The following is a 24,537-nucleotide window of genomic DNA, read 5'->3' as shown; positions in this document are numbered from 1 at the left end:
CCCCTAACATTTATTTGGTATTTCCTATGTACTAAGCAGTGTTAGTACTAAGCAGTGTTAGTACTAAAGAGTATTACTTTTAGACCAATTTCATAGATAGGTAACAGAGGTAGTGAGCGGTTTAAGAATTTTCCTAAGGCATTTAGTAATCTGCCCAATGCCATATAGCTAGAAACTGCTGCTACCTCTTCACCATCCATTCCCTTTTTAATGAATTTTTTCCCACTTACATTTAAACAGAACAAAACAGAAAAAAAAAAAAAACCTAACCAAAAACAACCCCCCAAACCCAAACCAAAAAAAAACCCACAACAACTTTTGTCACCCCAAATGTCTTCCAATTATTGCTTTTTCTCTGCCCCTTCATGAACAAATTTCTTAAAAGAATGGTATGACCCTTGCCTATCTCTCTGAACTCATCTTCCTGTAGCCCTTGCTATCACTCACTCTGTTTCAGCAACATGGCCTTTCAGGTCCTTGAAAACACCAAGTTCTTCACTTTCTTACCACACCTGCTGTTCCCTCCTCCAAGAACACTTCTTGGCTTAGTGGTCTTTGTATGACCACCTTCTTATTTCTTATTCTTCAAGTCTCAGGTTCAGGTCTTCAGAGAGGCCTCATCTGAACACAACTCAAAGTTTATTTCCCCCACTCAATTTATGGCAAGTGTTCTTTGTCTTTACATTACTTACCACAATTCATAATGGCATATATATCTGTTTGTTTACTTGGTTTTTTTAAAAAAAATTTGTGTGCTTTCTTGCTCAGTTGTAATCTATAAATGGTCAAGGATAACAGCTGCTTTGTTTATTACGATAAACCTAAAGCTTAACATAATTCTAGGCTCCTAAAAGGTACTCAGGGGCACACAAGGTGCTCACGTCAGAGAAGGTGTTCAATAAATATTGTTAGATATATGTTTATGTCTACTTATATCTGTAAGCAGTACCATCCTAGCTCTAATGTCTGAAAAGCATTCTTGATATTCCCTTCACCCTTTTCCCCAACTTCAATGAAACCAAAGAGATCAGAGAGGTAGCTAGCAATAAGATTAGGTAAGGACATGTAGACCTTATGGATCTCTGTTAGGATATAGGTTTATTATTCTGAGTGAGATGAGAATTCATTAAAGGTTTGAGGCAGAGTAGTGTTAAGAGCTGACTTATGTTGTGAAACTGTACTGTCTAACAAGATAGCCACTAGTCACGTATAGCTACTTACATTTAAGTTAATTAAAATAAAATATAAATTTCAGTGCCACATTTCAAATGCTCATTATCAGTTGCATGTGGCTAGTGGCTGCTATTTTGAACAGCACGTAGAAAATTGCCATCCTTGAAGAAAGTTCTATTGGACAGCACTATGTGAAAAAGTTCATGAGGGCTGTTTTGGAGAAAAATAGGAGCCACCAAGGCGCAGGGAGCAAGACTAATTAGGAGGCTATTCCAAGAGTCCTGGCAAGAAATGTGGGTGACTTAGGTTAGTGTGGTAGAGGTAAAGGTTGCAAGAAGTGATCAGGATCTGGATATACTGAAGATATGATTGACATGATTTGCTTAGAGATTGAATGTAGGGAGTGAGAGAGAGAAAGGAGTCAAGGGTCAATGATTACTTTATTGAAGGAAGAATAGAAATACGGAAGGAGACAATAAATAAGAGAGAGTATGTCTATGGGGAACATGACTGGGATTAGGAATGTGGGAATAAGGTGGAAAATAACAAAACCAAAAACATGGATACCAATGAAAATAGCATGCTAGAATGATCAACTAAATTCTATGTACCCAAAGGCCCCCTTGAAGGACAGAAAGAAGAAAGAAAGACAAACATATAAGCAAGTCACTTCTCCTCATTGGTCAAAATGAGGTTCAGGATAATAGTTCTCCCTCTAAAGTTTCAGATACTGTCTTTTTACTTTAATTATATCACCCGCAGATAGAAAGATAGGTAAAATCCCTCCTTACACTTACATCTTCCTTTCCCCTAGCTCTGAGATTTGATTGATATATCATTTACTATTTCCTTTTAATAGAGTAGTTTATAGTATACTTCTATAACTTTATGACTTCTGTTCTGAACTTCTAATCTTACTAGAAGTTCTCTTTCAAAATTCCTTTCTCGTGAATGAATTTTCTGCTTGTAACTTCTGAATATACTGTGGTTCTCTGCTTCTCAATCTGAGATCTGTATTTTTGAAATAAAATATACTCTTACATGGCTATGCTTCAGTTACCCAGTTTCATCCCACTAAATCTTTGTGCTAAGAACAAGACTATAGTTAATTTGAGTTCTTACTATACTTTGTGCATTGATTCACTAATTCATCAACTATCAACTCAACACTTGTGTCCTAGATTCAGAGAATAAATAGATGAAAAAAGCATAACCCTTTCCTCAAGGATTTCCAATGCTTGAGGGGGAAGATAAGAATATAGACAAGACAAATAATTAAGTGTAACGAGATTAGTGTTCTGACAGAAGTATGAACAAAGGAATACTAGTAGGAATGTATGGGAAGCATAGCTACAATTTGTCTAGGAAGATACTACAGAGGCTTATATAGAGGTTCCATTTACTCTGGTAAAGAGACTTGGCAGGATAAAAAAAAAAAAAAAGAAAAGAAAGACTCCTAAAATCTTAAGTAATATTCCTATCCGCTTTCCAGTTTTTCTCCTAGAAATTCTCCTAGAAAGATAACTAGTTCTCTCAGAATTCAGTTCATTCAACTTAATACAAAACTTTTAGTTACTATTAGCTATTGTTAGCATAGATATGCAAAGTAAAATCTTGAATTTCAAAGAAACATATCAAAACAAAATCATTCTATTTACTGCCAACTTTATGTAAACTCAATATTCAAGACCTAACATATCTATAATTTAAAAAGTAACATTTCACAATATTATAGGTGTATTAGTTGGCTTGGGGTACGATAACAAACTACTGGGTGGCTTCAACAACAGGAATTTATTTTGTTGCAGTTCTGGAGACTAGAAGTCCAAGATCATGGTGCTCGCAGGTTTAGTGTCGGGTTGCAGATGGTCACCTTCTCGCTGTGAGCTCACATGGCTTTTCCTGGGTGTTTACTCAAGAAGAGAGTGGGGAGCTCTGTGTTTCTCCCTTTTTTTCTTAAGGACACCAGTCCTATCAGACCAGGGCTCCACCTTCATGACCTCGTCTAACTCTAATTAACTCCCAGAGGCCCCATCTCCAAATATTGGGACTAGGGCTTCATCACATAAATTTGGCAGGGGGTGGGGTGGACACAAACATTCAGTCTGTAACAGTTGGATAAGCAGTATGTTAGTAGATTCATTAATAAATAATAAATAATGACAATATCTTTCTAGTGAGGAAACAGAACTGTGCTTGGGCATACCTGTTAGCAAAGCTTACTTCATTTTAAATTTGTAGGCTACCAACTTATTCTCAAAATCAGTTTTTCTGTCATTGCTTTATGATTGAGATTATCAGATTTATAACAGTGAAATATCAAAACAAAATTATCTGGGTAATATTATTGTGATACATCTCAGGTTTTTATACCTAGGCTTCAACTTGAAAGTTTAAACTGTATGTATGAACATTTTCCATTGGCAAACCTACCAATAATTTAAAATTAGTTAGTGCAGATTTTAAATGACCTTCTGGTTTTCTTACTGTAAAAAAATCTTTATATGTTTCAACAGTGCCTTTAGAAATTATAAAATTATATATTATATCCTTACACACAATAGTGGGATCCTCTAGTCTTAATTATAGGAAAAGTAAGGACAACTGTAAGGCTTAGCTTTATTGTTTTATAAATGAACCAGTAAAGTTCATTTTAGTGAAATGAGCACACGCTTTTCATAAATTAAAATAAATCTCACATGGTAAAGTACCCATTTTCAAAATTAATTTAATTACATGTTTAAAGTTTAATTACATTTAATTAAGCATTTAAGTTTAATATGAAATAAATGAATTATCAGTTAACCACTATGAAATGAAATACTGCTCTGGTAATTAAAATCTATAAATTTTCCTGTTCCATGCAAAGCTGTTAGTTCTCAAAAATATTCTTAAAATATACTTTAAAGACTATATTTCCACATCCAATAAGGTTTAATTTTTCAGGTGCCCAGCTTTGTGTGCTGTACAGTTACTGCAGCAGTAAATGGAGACAGCCTGGTACAGAAAAGAGAGCAGAGGGTTTTGGATACTTGGGTTTGGGTGTCTGCTTAGTCACTCAGAGCCTGAAACAGTGGCAAAGCTGCTCATCGTCTCTGACCTTAAGTTTCCTATAAAGTGGGGATAATATTGCTTCTCTTGGAGGGTTGTGGGGAAGATTCAATGAGATATCCCACGGTCAAATGCCTAGAACAGTGCCTGACACTGAACAGAAAATTGACAAATTTTAATTCCCTCCTCTCTTTAGTTGCTGAACAAATGAAAAACACTTTGTACTTTCCGGCTTAAAGAATGTTTTATCCTTAATTTTTTTTTTAATTACAAAAGTAACACTATATTATTTTTCATGTATTTACATCATACTTAATGTACATTTTTCATTTCCCTAAGCACTCCATGAATGGAGGCAGTACAGATAGCATTACTGCTAACACAGATTTTTTGAAGTCAGAAAGAACTGACTTTGAATCTGGTTTCCATGATTTACTATTTGACAAATCATGGAAACACTATTTTTACCTATTTCCCAAGTATATTTATATGTATGTCTGGTTCAGTGAATGACAAAAATTAGGAGCTAGTATAATCAATATAATCATTCAAACTTAATAAAATATTAGTGATACAGGAAGGACAGGTGGTATTCCTCCTAGAACCCCCATACCCCACCCCTATTTTTCAAAAGAGGATATTTATTTTCACTGAATTTAAGGGATTTGCCCAAGAGTAACAGTAGGATGAACTCAGTACCAGAACCCAGATTTTTAATTTCTTTATCAGTGCTCTTTACTATACAACACAAGAAGATAAAGATGAAGGACACCGAAGTCCTTTGAAGCAGTAAGGCAAAAAAAAAAAAGAGAGGGATCTTCTGACTTAGGTTAATCCTGGTTTGATCACTTAATAGTTGAGGCTCAGATAAATCACCTCTGTGAATTTTGGTATCTCTTTCTGGAAAATGGGAATACTGTACAAACTTTTATAGGACTGATACAAGGATTACACTAGATAACAAATGTAGAGTATGTAGTAGAGTGATTGACACATAGCAGTCATTCATTAATGGCAGCTATTAACACTAAAGCATCATCAAAGCACCATTTTCCGTAAGTCTCCAGCCATATGGACTGGAGAATGCACTAATAAATAATTTTTTTGGCAAAGAGATTTAATAAAAATAAATAGGATAGTCTCCACTAAATTTTCATGTAATATTTCTGGGAAAGAGAATCTATATCTTTAAGTCATTTCCATTCACAACTTCCTATCTATTAAATTTCCATTTAATAACTCATCTCATTTTGAAAATAAAGGTTTTACAGTGCAAAAGAAAACAGAGGCAACAACCTATTCTGTGAATTATCTTCCCTTGATCCAACTGCAATAAGAATTGAAATTAAATATTCCTAATACTTTATAAATTATTCAATGTCAAGTACTGTAATTTTCAGAGTTGTGCTTTAATATAGTTAGTAATACCATATATGTTGTTATTTTATTACTTAAAACTTTTCATTGCAAAACTCAAACCCTAAATTCTCTTGTTATCTAAAAAAATACAGATTATTTTATTTACAGCATAACTACAAGTAGAAAGCCTTAATAAATAAAATATTAGAAAAGAGTACTTGTTTACTTTCTGAAAGAGCATGTATCAAAAAACATGGAGCAAAAGCATGATTTTATACCATTTTCACTATTATTATCAATAAGCAATATTTAGGTATCCATGTGCATTTAGGGCTGAAAGACCCTAATATAGAACTATTTCACATTTTATTGAAAATAAAAACAGCAGGCATTGTAAATTTGGTATCCAGATTTTTCAAGTTGCAAATTAAGAGTAATAGTAGGTCCAACAGTTACAGGATGAGAAAAAGAAGAAAACCATATATAATGAAATAATATGAAACATGTACAATTAAGGTTACATATTATACAGAAAACATTTATTAGGATATGTACATTTAAATATGCATTCTTTCAAAGACTGTGGTAAATTGAAATCATTAACTTACCAGGGTTCTAAATTAAGAGTTGATGATATTTTTTCTGGAAGAAAAAATCCATGCCATTTTGAAGCCTCAATTAGTTCTTGTGGTATTCTTTTTGATACGTCATAATAGTGACCAAATCTTGAAGATGATACTGGTCTAGCCTGATAAGAAAACCCATATTGTTTGTTAAAAATTTTTCTTTAAACTGCAATTTATTTATCCTACATTCAGCAAAATTCTGATATATTTATGCATTTTAATGCGAATAAGGAAGAGCTGATATATATAGACTTATTAAATTTCAAAGAAGCATACAACAATCTTTATTATTATAAACTACTGATAGTTAGAAATCAACCTTTACATCTCCCAGGTATCTTCACTCCTGGTGGTTCCCTAAGTTTGATAAGAAATTGAACACCTCTTTGCCTTTTTACTGTACCTTCCTCAGTTCAAAAATTTTATATATATAACTCAATTAACATTTAAGACTTCAAGTTTTAAAAATAAAATAAATTTACAGTTACTAAGAATGAAAAGAAAACTTAAGCCACATTATTTCATTGCTGAGGGGCCCAAAAGAAACTAGCTATTTATATACATTAAACCAAGCATCATTTTAAAACTAAATTCTCATAAGACCATGTGTATATATAGTATTCAAAACTTCTCACAAACTTAAAATTGAGCTAACAGTATAAAATATACTGGGATATTCCAGATAGGAACAAGGTACATGATACAGTGGGAGAATGTACATAAGCTCTATTAGTTAAATCAGAAACCTGGCATATTCATTAGTTCATTGATAATTCCTCTTTTGTGCCCTCTACTAACAATTTCTCCAACCAATTATCTTTCTTATAAGAAACTCTAATAACTATTGATGCTGAATTTAATTACATAGGATAGTTGAAGCTCAGTCATATAACATTATTATTACATTGCTTTGAACGGACTCTGGCTGATTTCTTTCATTCAGCACATTAGAAATATATCTCTATTCAAATATACCTCTATCCAAAGTTGAACTAGTAACAGATTCCATCTGGCAATAGTTTCTAATAAAGTCTCTGATCTAAATTTACTTAACTTCCACTGTCTTGAATGCTACAAAACAGACAAGTTTCAGAACATTCGACAAAACTAGATCATCTTTACAGAAAGTAGGTTCTTAACTTATTTTACTAAGTAACTGACAACTTTGAAATTTAGAGAAGAAAGAGACATTTGTTTGACACTAGATATTTGCATTTTAAGACTTCAAGAATTCATATTCTTAAATGCCTACAAACATCAAATTATATAGTAATAGAGAATTAAAAAATTAAAGTCTAATAGACACATTATTCTCAGATTCAGAATCCGAGGGTTTGACACTTATTTTCCAGATAAAATGGCTGTTCATTCCTCCATAAGGTACTGTTTATTTTCATTAATGAAAGAGACCTATCAGTTGGCTTAATCTAATCTTTTCAATACAATATAAACAGAAGTATGGTTTCAAAAACATGATTTATCTATTTGCCACGAAAAGTACTGACAAATACATTATGTCACATTAAAATTTGTCTCTTAAAAATAGGATGTAAAGTTTTTAAATGTAAAGTTATTAGTCTAAAGCAATTTAAACAAGGTCTGTTCTTTGGCCTATAATCTATTCTTTATCCGGATTATAGTTCAGAATGTTTTTACTGCAATCTCTGCTAGAGCTCATCTTTTTATTGTGTAAGTCCAAACCCCCTTAATGTTTTAGAAAGGCCTTGACTAACTGAACTTTGATCTGATGTCTTCATTGAGAAAAACACCAGGTTGCCCATTTCAGATGCAAATCCCCCTAAGGCCCAATAGAATTTAGTAAAGACAGCAAAAAAGAAGAAACAAGAAGTTTCCAGGATCCTCTTTGAGAATCCTGGGGCACACTGGTGTCCTTAATCCACACTGCTGCATGGATTAAGGTAGGTGATAACCTTTCCTGATTCAAAAGAATAAGCAGAGTGCCTACAAACTGGGTGGAGACTAGGATTTGGTAATAATAAAACACCATGCAATAAAAGCTTGGTCTATGTCAGAAGCCTCTGAAAAGGCCTCAATGTACCACATTCCCAGGCCTAGTAGGGAAGCTTGCAAAAGCCTACCTGAATCAAATAAGCATGAATAATCTATTTTGGCGGACTGGCCATGGGGAGAGAGAAAGAAAGAGAGACTTTTCGCTTCTTTTAAGTTTGAGTTAATAAATTTATTAGTGGATTGAAGGTTCTTGAAATCCTATGCACTTTGAGAAATATGCTAAATTGCCAAGAAGCAGAGTATGCTTTTTAAGTTGCCGTCTCTATCAATGTTCCTAATTATAATATTAAAGTGACAGAACTCTCAGATTTGGGATGAATCAAGGCAGAAAATTGATTTCATGCTGTGACAGTTTACATATAGAACACAAATAATTAATCAAAATAAATTTGGAAGCTTTTCTTATTAAAACTAAATTATTAATTTTTTAGAAATTAGGATTAGATAGGGCAACCAATATATTCACAAGGTAGACACTAACCATTTTATTAATGATGAGAAACTTTAATGCTTCAATAAAAAATGAAAATTAAATATATTCTTACAGGAAAAACAATTTTGTAAGTTTTTTTCTACCCAACACACATAGCATTAACATATCATCAGATAACTGGAATGCTGTGAAATCTTCTGAGGCTTAGAATTGTAAAACAAAGACTTAAAATATTTCCTCTAAAGAAAGGTCATTAAATGCTTTAAATATAATAATAATAATAGTAGTAGTAGCAGTAGTAGTAGTAGTAATGGTAATCCATGAAAACTTATCAACTTCCTGAAGAAGTAAATGCATTAAAAAAAATTAAACTATCAGCAATAACTATTCCATTTACTCAGTTTGATAAGACATGTTGCTTTAGTTTTACATTATGAAAACTTCTATTTCACATTCATAAACTACTCTTTAACTTTGTCAACTGTGGAAGAGAGTAAAATGGAATGGTTCAGTAAAAATTTATTATGCCAAAGGAGAATGAACTCTGATGGGGGTTCAGGAGGAGCACAGAGCAACAAAACAATACCATCCCCCAACTTAAGTATGTTAGAAAGAAAGAAAACTTTCAGAGAAAAGCTGCACCACAAATAAACAGTCTAAATAAGACATTTTCTTATTATTGTTATCATTTTTTGTTTCTCAGCATGGCATAACAGAAAGCAAGAACCCAAACGGTTACTAAACCATTTTGAGCCTCAGTTCAATCACCAGAAATCAGAGCTAATAATAACTGTTTCACTAGGCTGTTGTGAGAATCTAATGCAATACTGGAAATGAATATTTTGTAAATTATAAAGTGCTACATAAATATTATTAATTATTATTATTGTGTCATGATTCACCAGAGAATCAGAAGATCCATCACTATCCTTTGCAATTACATTGCTTTATTGGAAAAATGGTATTTGTTGTCATCTACAACATGCACACATCTATCACAGGACTGTTGTAGCTGAACCAGTAAGATGGAAATTCAAAGTGTAATGAGGATTTACTATAATAAAGATCTAATATGCTGTCATAAATTGCTGGAGCCATGGTAGGCATTGGTAGTAGAGCTCTACAATATTGAAAAACTTAAGTCTCAGAATATGCTGCAGGCTATGAATTCTTGGGGTGAAGAGGGAATAGGGTTTGATGATTGGATAGGAAAGAAGGAGGCATGGCCATGTAGGAGAGAAAATCAAAATCACAGGATGAGGGAAGGTAGGCTTCTAAAGACTACACACGCCTCCAACAGGAAGAAGCACTACTTTATGTTTTACTGAGCTACTGTTATTTATTTAGGTGTACATATTCTTATCCTTTTTTGCATTCCCTAAATGGGAATATGACTACACTCTTAAGGACCTGGTGATGACTTGAATTAAGAGGCATCTCTGATAATCAACCGAATACCTTTCTGTTACATTATGTTTTGGACTACTTGTTTAATCTTCACTCATAATAGTGTTAACTATAGTTTGTCCCAAGTAAAATACAGAAAACCAGGGTTTTACTGTTGTTGTTTTTAAAATGATAATGGCAAGGTAAGGTCTGGATTTATAAAGTAGATAGTGAAGAGTGATCCTCAAAGTCTACTCAGTCTTGGCGAATCATCATATATAAAATTTCTGTTACAGGCAAATATACATGCTAGTGACATTTCAAAGAAAAGCAAAGAAGCCAGAGATGATTCTATTTTCTAAACTTGACAGAACTTACTTGTAAATACCAGTAAACTTAAGTTTGACCATTGACTGTAAATTCAAAATAAGCTGCTAATTTATGTGTATTAATTAATACAACTCAACTCACTTTAACATTTAATTCACAAACTATATGTTATTCACTCCTGTATTCAACAAATAACTATTGAGCACCTACCATATGCCAGTAAAACAAAATAGTAAAAGTCTTTTTCTCTCATCGGTTCACACTCTAGTAGGAGGAGATGGATGATATATTATCTGCTAGATGATGGCAAGTACCCTGAAGAGAAATATGGTGGTGAAAGGGGATGAGAGAAAGAGAGAGAGGTTTTACTTTATACAGAGTGACAAAGGAAGACATTCCCGATAAAGTGATATTTTAATGGAGTCCTGAAGAAAATGGGAAAATAAGTCGTCTGGAGAACATCATTGTAAGAGCATAATTTTTAAAACACTGAGCTGTAAGCCTTGAAAACTGAGGCTTGTGTTAATGTGTAACCTCTGAAAAGTTTACCCCCATAATAACAACGGCAAGCACACCATACTCTAAAAGTAAAAACAGAGCAAGCAGTATTTACTCATATGTGAAAGGGGGCAGGAATGGCATCTGTAATTACAATATAGAAGGAGACAATTAACTATAAAGAAACAAAGAACTTTCTCCCTAAGTTTAAACAGATTTTATAAGAAGCAGCAAGAAAAAAAGGCTTAAAGTTTCAATCACTTGTATTTTCACTGACAATTTGACTTCAAGAATGTTAGTGACCAACGAAAAGACCAAAACCTAGCTAAGAGTAAAAATAAAAGAAATGGAAGATACAAGTATTTTATATGATCTAAAACTGAATTGGTATATTGTCTTTACACAAAAGCTAAATTCAACTTAGAGCTTACGTTCTTAATGACTTTCAGAACATACCAGTAGAAAAAATTAGAAATACAGTCACTCTTTACAAAAGAGTCACCCTTAAGCCCAGTTACTTAAATGAATCAGCCAGATTAAAGGCATGAAGTTCTTTGCTATTAGGGTTCTCAAGTGCTAGTCCCTACATTGCTTGTCTGTTTTAATCTTTGTAAATTAACTCACGTTTTCCCAAGCAGAATAACCACATTTATTCTGGTCTCTTGTACCCAGTTTTCAATCCCATTCTAAGCTATGCCTGTAACAAATTCTGATTACATAGAGCTTCCTTTCACTTTTTAATACAAATGTATGGTTTTCTACTGTCCACATATACTGTAATTTATTTAACTAGTTGCTTACTGATGGACATTTAGGTTATTTCCAATCTTTTATTATTAAAAAAATGCCTCATAAGTAGGTCATACATAATTCATTGTACATCTGAGTAAATATATTCATGACGTAAATTTCCAAAAGAATCAAAGGGTATACGTTTTTGTAATTTTGAAGGACACTGCCAAACTACCCTCCACGGAAGCTGTACCTATTTACATTTTTACCAGCAAAGTATGAGAGTACTAGTTTCTTCCCACCTTTGCTAATTTAGTGTCTTACCAAACATTTTAGATTACTGACAATCTAATAATAGAAAAATGGCAGGTCAGTACAGTTTTAATTTGCATTTCTTTTATTATAATTGAAATTTGGCATCTGTTCTTGTATGTTTAAGGACTACCTAAGTTTCCTTTTTACTTTTTTTCCTGTTTTCAAAAATTTAGTTGGTAGACTATTCCTTATTCTACTATGAGTTGCAAATAACCCCTCTCCTATTTGTAGTTTGTTCACAGTCATTTTAATAAATCTCACTTAAAAATGATACTATTCAAATAGCTTTCCCACCTAAATTAGAACAATTTACCATTGTTTAATATCCACCTATTACAACACATTTTATACTTGGTACACAGTTGATACTTAATCAATATTTTCTGACTGAATGAATAAATGGCATTAACATAGGTGCTGGAGATACAACAGAAAATATAATAAAACAAGCTCTCTGTCCTCTACAGAATTCTGTCTGGTGGAGAAAAGAATTATACTACCAACTAACTATAAAACAATGTAGAGAAGTACTTTAAAATGCATGTGGTGCTATGGAAACAAATATAAGAAATTAGATAATTACATATAATTTGCCCTTGGAGAAGGATGAGTTGGTGAATAAGAAAGTGAAAAGCATCACCAGCAGAAATACAAGCAATTCCCAAAGAGCAGTCCTCATAGGATGGGTGAATATAGTGTTTTATATACACACAGGACAGAGACTAAAAAGGTAGGCTTGGATTAGGTGGTATAAATCTTGTATACAACTTGAGAATTTTATATTGCACATTGTGGGCTTATAATGGGTTTCATCTCACATTCTAATTCTTATTAACTGGTAGTGACCACCCAGACATTCTGCAGAGAATTCTAAGGCTATGTCTAAGGTTGGCAGGAAGGTAATGTGATTGACAGTCTGCCATGCATTTAGAAGGGGGCAGGAAACAGGAAACCAAATTAGGCATTTTCAGTTAAGAGGTGTTATAAACATATTTCTGTAATTGGGAAAGGTAACACTGATGTCAATGTGGAAGACTAGAGAAGTGTGGAGTATGGGAATTGTCTTATTCAGATAGAATTTCCCCCACTTTTCTACCAGTATGATAATGTCTGGTAGACTTCAAAGTGTTCTGAAAAATGAATGAAGGAAACAATCAAATGGAGGGGCCTTCAATAGGAGCAGAGTTCATAAGCTTTATTTAGTAGGCAGATTTACTGACATGTGTTTTGACTTCTCAGAAAATTTCCCCTCACATCCTGTCTCTTAGTTTATCCTAGATAGGAGAGGTTACCAGACAGCTTGAAAATGTAATGGTTGAAAATGAAATGTACAGGAATAAAAACAGTAATTCCAAAGAACCACTACTTATATTGAATATTTATAGGCAACTATATTAGATAGAAATGGCTTAATTAGTTCACTTATTCTGTCTTGCAACCCTAGAATAAAAGATTCTATAGGGAGATTATGGAAGAAATGCAATAATCTATTTGGGTAAAAAAAAAACAAACCATAATTTTATTTTTAGGAAATATCATCCCATTTACAATAGCATCAAAAACAATAAAATACTTAAGAGTAAATTTAACCAAGGAGGTGCAAGATCTCTACTCTGAAAGCTACAAGACACTGATGAAAGAAATTGAAGAAGACACAAATAAATGGAAAGGTATTCCATGTTCATGGGTTGGGAGAATTAATATGGTTAAAATGTTAATACTACCAAAAGCCATTTATAGATTCAGTACAATCCCTATCAAGATTCTAATGTCATTTTTTACAGAGGTAGAAAAAAAACACTAGTAAAATTTATATGAAGCCACAAAAGACCCCAAAAAGCCAAAGAAATTTTGAGAGAGAAGAACAAGGCAGGAGGCATCATACTTCCTGAGTTCAAGCTATACTATAAAGCTATATTAATCAAAACAGTATGATACTGACATAAAAACAGACAAATAGACCAATGGAACAGACTTGAAAACCCAGAAACAAACCCAAGCATATATGGTCAACTAATGTTTGACAAGGTAGCTAAGAATAGTCAATACAGAAAAGGCATTCTCTTCAATAAATGGTGCTGGGATAATTAGATATTCACATGTAAAAGAATGAAACTGGACCCCTATCTTACTCTACTCACAAAAATTAACTTGAAACGCATTAAAGACTTAAATGTAAGAGCTGCAACCATGAAACTCCTAGAAGAAAACGCAGGAATAAAGCTCTTTGACATGGGTCTTGGTAATACGTTTTTGGATATGACACCCAAAGTATATGCAACAAAATAAAAAATAAACAAGTATGTCTATATCAAATTAAAAAGCTTCTGTACAGCCAAAGAAACCATCGATAAAGTGAAAAGATAACCTATGGAATGGGAAAAATTTTTTGCAAAACATGTATCTGATAAGGGGTTAATATTCAAAATATATTTAAAAACTCATATAACTCAATAGTAAAAAAAAACACTAACCTAATTTAAAAATGGACAACGGACCTGAATAAACATTTTTCCAAAGACAAAATTAAAAAGGCCAATAGGTACATAAAAATACACTCAACAACGCTAGTCATTAGGGAAATGCAAATTAAAACCACAATGTTAAGTTGTTAAAATAATCACCTCACACCTGTTAGAACAGCCATCATGGAAAAGATAAGAGACAACAAATGCTGGCATGGATGTGGAAAAAAGGAAACCCTTGTGCAATGTTGGTGGAATTGTAAATTGGTGCAGTGATTATGGAAAGTAGTATGGAGGATCCTCAAAAAATTAAAAATAGAACTACCATATGATCTAGCAACTCCACTTCTGGGAATATATTCAAAGGAAATGAAAACACTAACTCAAAAAGGTATATGCCACCCTGTGTTCATAGCAGCTTTATTTACAAGGTGTCAATTGATGGATAAATGAATAAAGAAGTTGTGAGATATATACAATGGAATATTGTTTAGTCATAAAAAATGAGGAAATCTTGCCATTTGCAACAAGGATGGAACTTAGTGGCACTATGCTAAGTGAAATAAGTCAGACAGAGAAAGACAAATAATGTATGATCTCACTTACATGTGTAATCTAAAAACAAAACAAAATAAAACAGAAACTAACTAACAGAAAAAACAGATTAGACGTTGGGTACCAGAGGCAGAGGGTAGTGGGAGGGAGAATTGGAGGAAGGTGGTTAAAAGTTACAAACTTCCAGTTATAAGGTAAATAAGTACTAGGGATATAATGTACATGATGATGACTATAGCTAAGACTGTTGAATAATATATAGGAGAGTTAAGAGAGTAAATCCTAGCATTCTCATCACAAGGGGAAATATTTCTTTTTCTTCTTTCTTTTCTTTTCATTTTCTCTATATGAGATGATGGATGTTAACTGAACCCACTCTAGCAGTCATTTCACAATATATGTAAATCAAACCACCATGCTGTACACCTTAAGCTTATACAGTGACATATGTCAATTATTTCAGAATAAAACTGGGAAAAAGTCATCTTGATAAGATACTTTACAAATGAAATAACTAATTATTTAAATAAACAAATATAGGGCTTCCCTGGTGGCGCAGTGGTTGAGAGTCTGCCTGCTGATGCAGGGGACACGGGTTCGTGCCCCAGTTCGGGAAGATCCCACATGCCGCAGGGCGGCTGGGCCCATGAGCCATGGCTGCTGAGCCTGCGTGTCCGGAGTCTGTGCTCCGCAACAGGATAGGCCACAACAGTGAGAGGCCTGCGTACCGCAAAAAATAAATAAATAAATAAATATACATTGTATTACATTTAAAGAATAACAAGTATACCACAAGAGATCCTGTAAAATGAAAACAAATATATTTGCAAATTTTAGAAATAGTTTATTGACTTGCCTCCATCTTGGGTAATAACTGGTAACGCCAAGCTATTTTCATCTTAATGTTAGATTCTGTTTTATGATTATATATGTCTTCATCACATTCTTTTTTACAATTATCATCAAGTAATGGTGCAGGAAGTTCCTAAGAAAACAGAATGACATATTACTGAGCATCTGTGGTAAAAAAAAAAAGTGAAAATTTTCTTAAATCATAATATTAGCAATACTAGAACTTTCCAATGTATTAAAAATTGACAACTTCAAATTGATTCAAGCATAAAATCATGACAATATAGATATTTCTAAAGCAGAGAAAGAGGGTTTACATAATATTAAATGTGAAGTTTAAATTTTTACCAGTGAATTAGAATTTAAAGAAAATACTCAAATTTTTATACTAGCAAAAATCAAATGCTATTGCAAGAGGCTATGATCATTAGAAAAATTTATACACTTCAAGCAAAGTCTAGAATTAGCACTTATGTATTACATGTAATTATTGTTATGTTTGCCACAAGGTAAAAATAAAGCATGTGCGTAATCTGTTTACTGGTTTGTAATTCTAGAATTCAAACTCATTCACCGAAATAATGGGTGAAGTAACAACTAAGAATAAAGACATTTATTTTGCCCATATCACACATTAGTTTTGCACCTGCAAGCCTATGATCTTCTTCTAAAAATGAAAATAGAATTTAAAATCTCTGATTAAATGAAGAGACATTGAATTCCAATTTTTCTTTTCTTTTTTGGAAGCTGACCTACTACTGAGTGACCTACTGAGTGGCTACCAGAAAACATATAGAAACATCGTTTTGTGAAGAGGTACTATAGAAATAATCCAAAGAAAAAGGTACACATGTTTTTTGCAGAAGGAAAGCACCAGCAATAATTTTGTTTTTTTATTACATAGAATCATAAAGATAATGTGGGGCATTTGGATAGTAAACATAATCTTGTGCCACGTCATAAATTAGTCCAAGTTGCAACTTTTACTTTTCAGGATCAAATTTACTTATGCTTAGAATCAAGTCAACTAATCACCTAGAAATACAGTAACCATCATATATCTTAGTCACCTCCTAAAAGATCTCAAAGTGGATTCACTCTATGATATATGCCACTATTAGAAAATAGTTGTATCATTAAAACTCTGAATACATCATTCCTAGCAAAGTATTAATCTCTTACAAAATATAAAGTAACTTATTTTTCCAATGGAAACAAATATTTGTGAGGCATATAGTTCAACCCAACACAGCAGTTATGAATTTGAATTCTGCATCCAGACTGTTTAGATTCAAATCTTGACTTTACAGAGTTGTGTCTGTGGTTACGCTGACCACTAGTAGCACCTCTATATGCCTCCACTGATTAACGGAAAAAATGTAGATAATAGTATTTACTTCACTGGTTTGTTGTAAGTAATAGATGAGTTAAAAATGTAAATGCAGAGAATGGTACCTGCCACATGTTAAGCATTCAATAAAAGTTCGATTATGAGAATTCAGTCAAATAATTGTCTTAACTATTACTCAGAGCTGCACATTTTTTTATTGCCAATATTAGGCAATGTTTAGTATAAATATTTGTGTTAACTTTTTTGCAATCTCAGGAACACTTACTAATAGTTTTAACAAAGGTCATCCAAAACTGAACAACAAAAACATTAAAAAATTTTTTTGCAAGAGAAATGGAATGTATATTTTTAAAATGTATACCACACTTTCTTTCATTGATTAAACTATATCAATTTTGAATAGAAATGTTCTAACATTAAGGTGTAGAGTATTAAAGAACTAGACCTAAAATATTAGAGACCTCATTAATATGGCTAACATATGTAAACAAAAAAACAGGTAAGCATTTCCTTATATATCTTATTAAATATGCATCTACTCCTAGGGCGGACATTTCACTATTTTAAAAACTGTTACAAGTAAGGTGAAAATTATAATGATTCTAATTTTAGTATTGATAAAACAGATGCTTGTTTCCTAAAGCTAAGGATGAAAATGTTCAAAATATGTATAGAAAGTACACTCTAGTAACATCCATCTAAAGGTTATATATATAAGGTTTATAAGATTACATATATATAAAGGTTTTCATATATATAAATAATAAATATCTATATACATGTATATAGATATGTATTTTTAATTGAGATAAAATTCACATAAAACAAAATTCATCATTTTAAGCATTTTAAAGTGTACAGTTCAGTGATTTTTAGTATATTCAGAGTTATGCAAACATTACCACTTTCTACTTTCAGAACATTTTCATCACTCCCAAAAGAAACCGCATACTCATTAAGCAGTCACTCCCCATTCCCCCTTCTCCTAGTCCCTGGCAATCATTAATCTACTTTCTGTCCCTATGGTTTAGTCTATTCTGGACATTTCATATAAACAGAATTATATAACACATGGCCTTTTGTGTCTGCTTTCTTTCACTTAGCATGGTGTTTTCAAGGTTCATCTATGTTGTAGCATGTATGAATACTTCATTCTGTTTTATGACTGAATAATATTCCACTGTATGGATATGTCACATTTGTTTATCCATTCATCAACTGGTAGACATTTGGATTGTTCCCACTTTTTGGCTATTAAGACTAAAGTGGCTATGAATATTCATGCATGAGTTTTTCTGTGAACATATATTTCCAATTCTCTTGGGTACATACCTAGGAGAAGAACTGCTGGGTCATAGGGGAGCTCTGTTCAACTTTTTGAGGAACTACAAAAATGTTTTCCACAGTGGCTGCACCATTTCATATTCCTACCAACGATGTTTGCAGGTTCCAATTTTTTCACATCCTCTCTAACACTTTTTCTTTCTTTTTTTAAAAATAGCTATCCTAGTGGGTATGAAGTGGTATCTCATTGTGGTTTTGATTTGCATTTCACTAATGACTAATGATGTTGAGTATCTTTTCATGTGCTAGTCTTGGTCATTTGTATATCTTCCTTGGAAATATGTCTATATGTCCTTTGCCCATTTTTTAATTGGGTTGTTTATGTTGATGAGTTGTGATAGTTCTTTATTTATTCTGGGTATTAGACCCCTATCATGTACATGATTTACAGATATTTTCTCACATTCTGTGACTAATCTTTTTTACTTTCTCAGCAGTGTCTTTTTTTTTAACATTTTTATTGGAGTATAATTGCTTTACAATGGTATGTTAGTTTCTGCTTTATAACAAAGTGAATCAGTTATACATACACATATATCCCCATATCTCTTCCCTTTTGCGTCTCCCTCCCTCCCACCCTCCCTATCCCACCCTTCTAGCTGGTCACAAAGCACGGAGCTGATCTCCCTGTGCTATGCAACTGCTTCCCACTAGCTATCTACTTTACATTTGGTAGTATATATATGTCCTTATACACACTACCACTCTCTCACTTTGTCCCAGCTTACACTTCCCCCTCCCTGTGTCCTCAAGTCCATTCTCTAGTAGGTCTGTATTTTTATTCCCATCTTGCCCCTAGGTTCTTCATGACTATTTATTTATTTTTAAGATTCCATATATATGTGTTATCAGTAGTGTCTTCTGATGCAAAAACTTTAATTTTGATGAAGCCGAATTTATTGGTTTTTTTTTCTTTTGTTGCTTGTACTTTTGGTGTTATATTTAAGAAACTGTTGCCTAATCCAAGATCAAAAAAAACAAAGGTCAAAGAAAACCTTTGTTTTCTTCTAAGAGTTTTAGATTTAGCACTTCTAGACAGAAAAATAGAAAATACAGCAGAGGAAAATATCAAAGAAAGAACCTAAGAGAAATTTCCAGAAGTGAAAATTATGACATTTTAGATTTAAAATCCTATGGAGTACTTAAACTGTAAATGAAAATAGACCTACATCAAAGCACATAATTCTGACATTTTAGAACAAGAGGGGCAAAAGAAAATATCTGAAAAGCTTCCAGGGGTTGGGTGGGGACAGGTCAGAAATATGAATGGCATCAAACTTTGCAAACGCAACACTGGACTTTACAGAGGGAAGTTATTTCTAGCCTAGTGTTCTACAGTCAACCAAACTAATGTAAAATTTTCAGACGTACAAAATTAAAAGAAAAAAACAACTTTATCATCTCACACTTACCCTCTACTTCCATTCATTCTCAAAGGCAACTGTTAGGATGAAGAAGGGAAGCACCAGAATAACAGCTATGTAGACAGCCTACAGAGCAAGCAATCCATTTGGAAGAAGAAGATGGAGAAGTCTAGGGAGATGATGCTTAAACACATTAAGGGGGAGTTTTAGGGCTTTAGTGGAAAGTTTGGAGATGAACTAATAATTGATACAGTTGAAAAAAATGAGGCAATGATTAACTTCAGAAAAAATAATTGGTGTACCAAAAAAGGGGATATACATATAATTATAGAATGTTAAGTACTGTAATGAATAAATTGACACAATGTAAACAATGAATAACTGACTTGACCAGGGAAGACAACTTAAATATACTGAAAGGAGAAACAGAGACATAAAGAGAATGTGTGGTATTAAATGAGAACTAAATCTTCATATTTTATCTATAAATAGACACAAAAACTTAAAAAACAAAAAGCAATACAGAAATAATAAGGCAAATAAGTGCCATAAGAAAGAGCTGATGGTGGTCTATGCACACCCCACCAACCCCAAACTCATTTTTATATCAATATTAAAAGGAACACCTCCCACCAATGTTAGGCATTTCAAAAAAATTTATTTTGCAGTATTGAGTGAGTTATGGAGTCTCAAAGGGCCGATTAGGTGTATTATCTTTCTTCTAAGGAAAAACAGCTTAAATATTTGTTATTCCATGAAGTAGTGTGTTTGTATTAAAACCATCAGATTAGAAGAGTGATTGGTGCTTGAGACAAAGAAAGCTCTTTTGGGAATATCCATATATGATGATGACTATCCAATCCAAGAGACCCTCTCTGAAGTGAAGTTGCAACATTAAAGGAAAGAAATGAAATAGAGGAAATAGCAGTCTACCCCACTCCCCCCATCCCTCCTCTTCCATTTAATTAACTACAGATGTTTCTTCCTTGCAAACTGAATGTCCATATTGCATTCACTACAAAATTCAACACAACAAAAAGCATGTGACTTTGTATCATTGCTAGCATTGCCAGCATTATTCCTAGTGTTTTAGAAGTCTCAACTTAAAAAAAAATCTATATAAAAATTCTTCATATGTCTTTATTTAGATAAAAAAGCCTTCTCAGGGGCTTCCCTGGTGGCGCAGTGGTTGAGAGTCTGCCTGCCGATTCGGGGGACATGGGTTTGTGCCCCGGTCCGGGAAGATCCCACATGCCACGGAGCGGCCGCTAAGCCTGCGCGTCTGGAGCCTGTGCTCCGCAACGGGAGAGGCCACAGCAGTGCGAGGCCTGCATACCGCAAAAAAAAAAAAAAAAAAAAAAAAAAGCCTTCTCAAATTTCAGTGATTCCACTGTGAGATGCTTAAGGGTAGGGACTATGTCTTAGTCTCTTTTCATCATTAACACCTGCTATGGACTGAATGTTTATGTCCTTGCAAATTCTTATGTTGAAACTCTAACCCTTTAATATTATAGTATTTGGAGATAAAGCCTTTAGGGAATTAAGGTTAAATGAAGTAATAAGGATGGGGCCATGATCCAATAGGATTAGTGTCTTTATAAGAAGAGACACTAGAGATCAAGCACTCTCTCTCTCCCCACACACGCAAAAAGGAGCAGTCATGTGAGCACACAGTGAAAAGGTGGCCAGCTACAAGTCAGAAAAAGAGCTATCACTAGAAACTGAATCAGCATGCACCTTAATCTTGGACTTCCCACCCTCAAGAACTGTGAGAAAATAAATTTCTGTGGTTTAAGCCACCCAGTGTCTGATATTTTGTTATGGTAGCCCAACGTGATGGGGATTTTGGTATTGAAAAATGGTATGCTGCTGTATCAAATATGTAAAAATAGAAATGTGGCTTTGGAACTGGGTAATGGATAGAGGCTGATGAGTTTTGAGGTACATGCTACAATTATGGATGTTAAGTGTGATTCTGTTGAAGTTTCATAAGGAAATGAGGAACTTATTATTCGAAACTGGGGAAAGGTGATCCTTGTTATGAAGTGGCAAAACACTTGGCTGAACTGTGTTCTACTGTTTTGTGGAAGGTACAACTTGTGAGTGATGAAACTGAATATTTAGCTGAGGAGATTTCTAAGCAAATTTCTGAACAGCTTGGTTCCTCCTGAATGCTTATAGTAAAATACAAAAGGAAAGAGATAAATTAAAGAAATTGATAAGCAAAAAGGAACCAGAACTTGAAGATTTGAAAATTTTTCAACCTATCAATATTGCAAAAAATAAGAAAGCTTGTTCTTAAAGTACACTAAGGGTTTGGCTGAATAATCATTTGATAAAGGATCATGGGTACAACTCTTAGGCTTAATCAGATATCTCACAGAAGCCAGGAACAGAGATGAGATTATACCTGTAGAGAGGCGGCCAGTTTGAACTAAAGGGACTACAGAAGGCAAGATGGTATTAAGGAATTCTTTGACTTTACAGGACAAGATCACAGAGCTATTTGGTATCAAACATGCGCTATCCTTCAAGAAAAGGGACTTCCCTGGCAGTCCAGAGGTTAAGTCTTCGCCTCCCAATGCAGAGGGTGCGGGTTCGATCCCTGGTTGGGGAGCTAAGATCCCACATGCCTCGCGGCCAAACACAGCAAAACGTAAAACAGAAGCAATATTGTAACAAATTCAATAAAGACTTTTAAAATGGTCCACATCAAAAAAACTTAAAAAAAAAGAAAGAAAAGAGAATAAGGACCCCAAAACTGATTCAGAGATCATCAGGGCTGCCACTCCCACCACAGGCCTGAAGTGTACAGGCCTGAGGGATAAGGCTGCCCCCACCTCGGTTCAAAAGGGTGCCCCGCCCAGCTGAAGAGTCATGATGTTGCTACCCCAGTGGGCCTAGAGGGCAGAGGACTGAACCAAAGAGACTTATTCTTGGGCCTTAAGATCTAATGAAATTTGCTTTGTTAAATTTTAGACTTGCTTGGGATCCATCATCCATTCCTTCTTTCTGATTTCTCCCTTGGATTTGGAATGTTTCTCCTATGCCTGTCCCACCACTGTATTATGGAAGCACATAACTTGCCTGGTTTCACAGGTTCACTATTGGTTTTTGGGTTGGACTAAACGTATTTTGCATGCGAAAAGAACATGTATTTTAGGGGGGACACAACATTCAGTCCATAACAGTGTCTGACATACAATAAGCATTCAATAAACGTTTGAGGGTAAAATAAATGATTGCTAACAAATTTCTGTTTCCAATCATTCTGCAATTTCTGGGCCTAGATTTTTAACTGCCTTCTGAATATTCTACCTGAATGTTTGACTGCATGTCAAACTCAAAGTACATAATAAGTCAGGTTATTGTCTTTCATTCTTCTTTTCTCCCCTTCTCTCAGCTCTGCCTCCTCCTTACTTTCTCTACAATTATTTCCTCAGTCATTGAAGACTAGTTAATTCCCTCTCCTGGCTCAGGGCAGCATGCATCCATAGACCTCTCAGTTAACCCTTAAATATCTCAGAAAGAGATATGATTATACTTTGAACGTTCTTTCATACTATTCTCTTACAAAGTGGACAATGTGTGTATGAGAATTGTTAAAATAAAATTCAAAAAATGGTCACACCAAATGTTAAAAGGAAAGCAGGCAACTGGAATTCTTATACACAGCTGGTGAGAATGCAAAATTGCACAGGTACTTGAGAGCAGAGTCTGGAAATTTCTCTAAAAAGTGAACACTTTCAATATGATCCAGCCATTATCTTCTTAGGTATTTGCTAAAGAGAAATAAAAACATGTCCATACAAAGACATGTACGTGGATGTTCACACAACTTCATTTAATAGTCAAAAGTGGAAACCCAAATGTCCATCAACTGGTAAATGGCTAAAAAAATCAGTTGAAGAAAGAAACTCTACTGATATATATATAGGAATATGGTTAATCTAAAAAGCATTATGTTAAGTGAAAGAAGCCAGATACAAAATATTATATACTGCATGATTCCACATATGTAAAATTCTACAAAAAGCAAACTATAAAGATGGTAAGCAGATTAGAGGTTACTAGGGCCAAGAAATAGATTAGCATTAAATATCTCAGCAACACTGGATTTTAAAAGACAAGGAAAGACTGTCTTCAAAATACGAGGAAATCTGATATTAAATCTAGAATTCTCCATACAGGAAAACTGCCTATTAACCGTAAGTGCAAAATACTTTTTAAAAGGTATATAGTGTTTCAAAAGCTTACCTACCACAAACGTTTTCTGAAAAAATTATTTGAAGATATAATTCAGCAGTATAAAAAAGGAATAAAGAGGTAGAAAGTGTAAAAATAAAAAATGGTAACACTTTTTAATACAATGAAGACATATATATTGTTTATCAAGCATAAAATTTTTTTAATGTATTTTATTTTATATAATTGTTAGATGGCTGTCATAAAAAAGATAAGAGATAAGTTTTGGCAAGGATGTGGAGAAAAGGGAACCCTGGTACACTGTTGGTAGAAATGTAAATTGGTGCAGCCACTATGGAAAACGGTATGGAAGTTCCTCAAAAAATTAAATATAGAGCTACCATATGATCCAGCAATTTCACTTCTGGGTATATATTTGAAGGAAATGAAATCATTATATCAAAGAGATATCTGTAGCCACATGTCA

At 33.6% G+C, this 24,537-nt stretch overlaps 1 protein-coding gene across 2 annotated transcripts in view; it reads right to left on the bottom strand.

The window, feature by feature from the left end:
- Nucleotides 1–24,537, bottom strand: part of ELP4 (elongator acetyltransferase complex subunit 4) — a 257,937-nt gene that overhangs the window by 179,329 nt on the left and 54,071 nt on the right. For both annotated transcript variants that reach the window (XM_032638892.1, XM_032638893.1), the window contains exons 4-5: nucleotides 15,811–15,939; nucleotides 6,192–6,331 (exon numbers count right to left, since the gene is read on the bottom strand). In XM_032638892.1, the coding sequence (XP_032494783.1) occupies nucleotides 6,192–6,331; nucleotides 15,811–15,939 (269 nt within the window). The remainder of the gene's footprint in view (nucleotides 1–6,191; nucleotides 6,332–15,810; nucleotides 15,940–24,537) is intronic.

The sequence above is a fragment of the Phocoena sinus genome, chromosome 8 (assembly GCF_008692025.1).
Source record: "Phocoena sinus isolate mPhoSin1 chromosome 8, mPhoSin1.pri, whole genome shotgun sequence".
NCBI lineage: Eukaryota > Metazoa > Chordata > Mammalia > Artiodactyla > Phocoenidae > Phocoena > Phocoena sinus.
This window is presented reverse-complemented; position numbering and strand designations above follow the sequence as displayed.